The 5,682-nt window shown below is 44.2% G+C and overlaps 1 protein-coding gene across 1 annotated transcript in view; it reads left to right on the top strand.

The window, feature by feature from the left end:
- Positions 1–500: 500 nt before the first annotated feature.
- LOC104404163 (potassium channel subfamily K member 16-like) overlaps positions 501–5,682 on the top strand; it is a 10,410-nt gene continuing 5,228 nt past the window's right edge. Inside the window, exons 1-3 of the mRNA XM_010012523.1 lie at positions 501–695; positions 2,660–2,780; positions 5,386–5,552. Coding sequence (XP_010010825.1) covers positions 501–695; positions 2,660–2,780; positions 5,386–5,552 — 483 coding nt within the window. The remainder of the gene's footprint in view (positions 696–2,659; positions 2,781–5,385; positions 5,553–5,682) is intronic.

The raw sequence follows: 5,682 nt of genomic DNA, 5'->3' as shown, positions 1-5,682 counted from the left end.
CTTCTGAGGTCATCAGGGCTTGCCCCAGAGACCAGTACTTGGAGTCAGCAGGCTGCAGAGGAGGGGAAATCATGTTTTTCCTAGTAAGCTCCCTGTGGGACCCTTTACAGGCTATCCTCACCTGTCCCCAGAGCCTCTTGAGCAGGAGATGGCCACTTGCCAGCTCCTCACATCCTGACCCACTTTTCCTGAGAACTCAGCAAGGCTGAGTTTCACAGACAAGAGGAAATCCCTAAACAGCATGCAGCCCAGAGAGTGGAAAAGTTTTTTGAGGGAGATGGGTTTTTTTTTTGTGGTTTGGGTTTAGTTTTGTTTGTTGTTTTTTTCTCAACTTCCACATGAATGTGTTTGACAGCTCACTGTCCCTGTCAGTGCAGAATCCCAGTGGAAACTGGAGCTGGGAGGGCTCTTCCTGCCTGGGGGAGGTTTCCCAGGAGTGCAAGGCATTTACTAATCACCATCTTTCACTCTCTGTCCCTTGCTGTGTCCCACCGAAGGCCATGCACAGTGGCAAGCTGCAGACAGGTTTGTTGGTGGCTGGCTACTTTATCTATCTGCTTGTGGGTGCTGCTGTGTTCCAGGCACTGGAGAGAACTGCTGAGAAGCAGAAGAAAATGGCAGCTGCCCAGATGAAGGAGGCTTTTTTGCAGAACTTCACTCACCTCACAGTGGCGGAGATGGAACAGTTTATGAAGGTGCGTGTCAGCCCTGTGGAAGCCCTTTATCCCTCCTGTCTCCCCATCAGATGTTTCCTATTCAGCCTTGCTATCCAGATAACTTTCTATGCTTTCCTACTGATGTGGTCATTTGGATGCTTTTACTAACCCAAAGCTCACTCTCCAGTCTGAGCAGGCAGGTCACTGATGGTAAATACAGCTTGTGCAGTTTGATGAAACCTTGTGTGTTAGCTATTAACAGTCCCCATCCCACAGTGTCCTGATTCTTTGGGGTCTTGACTCCTCCTGATTCAGTTTTCAGTGTGGCTGACTCATCTACAATGGGAGGTGTAGCAGGAAAAATGAAGCTGTCAGAAATGGATGGGCATGGTTGCCACATACAACAGTGCCACAGATAGCACAAAGGAACCATATGGCAAGGTCAGAAGTAATCTGTTGGGAAAAAAACAAAGAAGCCCGAATCAATACAAGGAGGGTGCCATAGTGAGGGTTTACTTTTTGAAGATGCTGCAGAAGTGAAACTTTTCCCTGGCCAAGGGAAAGGTGTTTCTGGTCATGGCACAGGAAGCTGAGGATGAGTACGGTTGTCTCCCAGCCATTGGTGTCTCCTAGTTCTAGCTGTTGCAATGACGAAGGAAATGGGGAGTGCAAATAGCCTTGCAGTAAGCATTTCTGCATAGAAAACTATAAGCTAGTTCATAGGATAAGGAAAGGAGGGGAAGAACTGGTATGTCTAATAACACAGTGATCCAGCCTTGAGTTTACATATGCCTGCATCCTCTTCATTTTGGATTTTTTTTTCTTCATGGGTAGTGGAGTTAAAAAAAGGAGGAATTTTTGAAGACAGTGAAGTCTTTGTGCAAGGGCTGTGGAATAATTCCTGTTAGCTTCAATTTTCTGGGGCACTAGCACTAAAGATAGTGAGGGTGGAAGAGGGGAGGTAGGTATTTTCTGGTGCAGTTTATTCCGGCTTGTGTCGTGCCTCTGGCAGGGTTCAGCCCTGGATTTTCTCTTGGCTGTTTCTGTACAAATCAGCCTGCCTTTCAAATGTCCAGTCCAATGTTCTCTGCTTGCTATAGGCAGGGCTTCTGCATACTGTCTGGCTTTTTAATTACCTTTTTTTTTTAACTAAAAAAAAAAATAAATGTATAAATTAACACCATCAAGGAAGAAGGGAAGTCTGAAAATGGAAAAAATGACATCTGGTAGAGCTGGAAGGGCTTGGGAGAAACATCTAGGCAAACTGCCCTATGGCAGGACAGTCTCAACTCAACCCAAAACATCTCTGACAGCTGTTCATCTAACCTCATCTCAAAGGCCACATTGTAAATACGTGTATGTGTGCTCATCCATGCAGTTGTGAGAAGAGTGCATATGTCAAGCTGAATTGTGGTTGTGGTCACACCAAGAATAATGCTTTGCAAATCAGTGGACTTTGTCTGAATTTAAATCTGTGATACTAATCAGAATACGACTTTAAAATGAAATTCTCTTGTGTTATCACACATACCCTGCTATAACTCACTGATGCCCTCTGGGAGGCATCAGAGTCACTGCTCAGTGCGCCTGCATACAGATGAGTGATGAGATCTTGTATCCAGCACTGTCATCTTAAGGGCGAATGCAAAACCATCAACCAGCCACCCTATCACTTAAGTGGGCTGTCTTGCTCTGCCACATCCTAGTCATATGTAGGACAATTTTTTCCGAAGTACTTAGCCTAAAAGAACCAAGGTCCTTGATCATGCTAAAGGAAGTAAGTTCTCCTAACAACCACTAGAGCAGTCAGCATAAACAGGGCAAAAGAATAACACCCAAAACCACTGGAGGTGAAGGTGTGAATACTATCAAGAATATCACTGAGGACTGGTGAGTGGTATTTACAGGAAAGGAGCAGTTGCTAGGTAAATCTGTAGTATTCTTGCAGCAAGCACTTCAGAAAAGCAGCTGTATTGATACCAAATGTTTGCTTTCACTCCCAGAACCTGACTGAAGCCATTCAGAATGGAGTATACCCTGTTGGAAATGAATCACAGATTGAAGACAGCAACTGGGATTTCAGTAACTCCTTCTTCTTTGCAGGCACGGTTGTCTCCACAATAGGTAAGTCTGATGCTTTCCATGTATGTGTGTGATGTCTGGTTATGAGGACCTGAATTGATACTTTCAAGAATAAAAACTTCAGTCCTTCATTGTCATGGATGGTAGACAGCAACAGACTTGGTCCTGAGACCTCACTCGCAGCTATTTGTACTCTATATTGGCTTTTCATATTATTTCCCACTTGTTTCTTCTGTTTGAGCTCAGTCTGTTCAGTTAAAATGCTCAGTCTGCTACCAGTTGTGGGTGGGAGACAAACTTTGCTTTCCTGGTCTTTTTTTAGGGTCAAATAGGCTGTAAGACATAAGAGAATTACAAGAAAGAAGTGAACTTTGCTGGGGCATGGGCACTGTCTCAATAATCTGTCCTGAGCTGTTAGTGCACATATTGAATTAGTAATATGCCAGGAGGGAAAAAGTGGGAAGGCGGTAAAGCAAATGCTGAGACTTCTACACTGCTTCTTCAAGCTGTTCTGACCTTTTTAGGGCCTGCCTACCTCTTCCTTTCTCTCAGATACGAATCCCAAAAAGTGCAGGCCTGCCAAATTTAAGATAAAATCCATACTGTTAGCTCACACTTCACACTCAAATTCAGTGAAAGTCAAAGCTACGTTTCTTCAGAGAAAAGCTGAGGCCTCATTCACACTACACCATGGGCACAGCTGCTCCACTGAGATGTGAGTGTGACATGTCACAAGGGCCCCAATGGTCCCAGCATCATGGTGGGTGTGCAGGTGTTGCACAAACCCATGCAGGAGACCTGCTGTAGAAGAGAGAAAGGCTTCTGACCATTCAAATCAAGGACAAATTGTCCATGGTTACGACATTCACGTATCAATAAAGCTTCCCTAGTTTGTCAGCATTCTGCTGCTTGCCAACCCATTCATTGCCACCACCTGTATCTTTGTATTTTTTCATAACAGCATTTCTCTGCCAAACAAATCAGTCACTTCCTGTAAAATTTGTTTCCCTAGTGAGGCAGTGTCATGGTTTAACCTCATCCAACAGCTAAGCACCCCTCACTCTTCCCTGGTGGGATGGGGGAGAGAATTGGAAAAATGAGAAAACTCCTGGGTCGAAGAGTAAAAGTGAGAAAACTCACGGGCTGAGATGAAAACTGTTTAATAGGTAAAGCAGAAGCAGTATGCACCAGCTAAGCAAACTGAGGAATTGATTCACTACTTCCCATCAGAAGGCAGGTGTTCAGCCACCGTCAGGAAAGCAGAGCTCCATCACATATAACAGTTACTTGGGAAAACAAAATGCCATAACTCTGAACATCTGCCCCTTTCTTCTTCTTTCCCCAACTTTATATGCTAAGCATGATGCCATGTGGTATATCCCTTTGGTCGGTTGGGATCAGCTGTCCTGCCTGTGTACCCTCCCAACTTCTTGTGGACCCCCAGCCTCCTTATTGATGGGGTGGGGTGAGGAGCAGAAAAATACTTGAGTCTGCTCAGCACTGCTCAGCAATAACAAAAAGAGTTATTGACATTGTTTTCAGCACAAATCCGAACCATAGCCCTATACTAGCTACTATGAAGAAAATTAACTCCATACCTGCCAACACTAGCACAGGTGAACAGACCATCCCAGGAAAAGTGCAACTTTGCCTGTTTCTCTGCAACCTTTGCCACATAAGTCTGTTGTGAAGGTATGTCAGATACTTTCACTCATTTTCACCAGGTTTTGTCATGAAAACAGAATATTTCTGCAACAGAAAGGACAAGACAGCTCAAGTATTTGGGGGCCTACTATCCAGTAAACCAAATAGTTGTTTTGTTTGTCTTTTTCCTCAAATAAAACATCACATTTTCCAAGTAGTGGATGCCTTGAGATGAACTGTGCTTGGGAAAGTGCTTTTTCTCAGGGTCACTGATAGAGTAAGGACATACAGAAAGTACAGGACTTTTGCACTCACAGGGAGATACCGCATGGGGTCTAAGTAAGAACAGTCCCCGTTCCATTAAATGAGATGTCTGGAGTTCTGCAGCTGTTGTTCCACTATTTATCTAAGTGGATAAATCCTCTTTTAGTAGGACTTTATGACAAATATCTCTCTGGCATGAATAAATCAGCCACCAGTAAGGTTTGAACTAATTAGCACCATCTATTCTAATGCACACTGCACTGCTCCAGGACTGGAGCCAGTATCTGGACATTCCAGCTTGCTGGGATTTAGCCAAAAGGGTCACCAGCACACAGGCAGATTGACAAGAAGCTAGAGATGGCTGTGTGTGATTCTGACATGGCAAACAGCTTGTGAGTTCAGCCTTGATGTCTTCCAGGTCCCCCGACTTCTGGTTTTTGTTTTTCCATGTATCTGTCACAGGACAGTGCATGATTTCCATAATTGCTTTTAGATAGTGTTTTCATTCCCACTAAGACTGGGTTGGGAGCATACAGTGCTCTCTGCACCCCCCAAACCATGCATGGCAAATCACTTTCTCTTCTTGCTGCCTTTTTCTGCAAAACAGTATGCATTTCAACTAAGAAGTGCTAGTCACATCTTTTAGGGTCAAAGGCAAGCCAGGTTGGGGTAGATGTAAATGTGACTGTGGCTGTTCCTGTTCTCTGGAACAACTCCTCTGACCCTGTTTTGTTCTTAGGCTATGGCACACTACGTCCTAAAACTGCTGGGGGCCAGATCTTCTGTGTCTTTTTTGCTCTGTTTGGAATCCCTCTGAATATTGTTTTTCTACACCGTGTTGGTAAGATGCTGTCACTGCTGTGTAAAAAGCTGGGGAAATTCCTGTACGAGAAAGGAATGAGAAAGGTAATTGGTTTTACTTACTCAGGCAGTTATATGCTCATTTCTAGTTTTATTTTCAAGATGTATGCTGGCATTATCGTCTATTGTATTTGTTCTCATGCTGTGTTAGGCATTGCATTAGGAGAGGGGAAGA

Source organism: Nestor notabilis, unplaced genomic scaffold (genome assembly GCF_000696875.1).
Source record: "Nestor notabilis isolate BGI_N333 unplaced genomic scaffold, ASM69687v1 scaffold7114, whole genome shotgun sequence".
Classification (NCBI taxonomy): domain Eukaryota; kingdom Metazoa; phylum Chordata; class Aves; order Psittaciformes; family Psittacidae; genus Nestor; species Nestor notabilis.
Note: the sequence above shows the minus strand (reverse complement) of the source record. Positions and strands in the feature narration are given on the sequence as shown.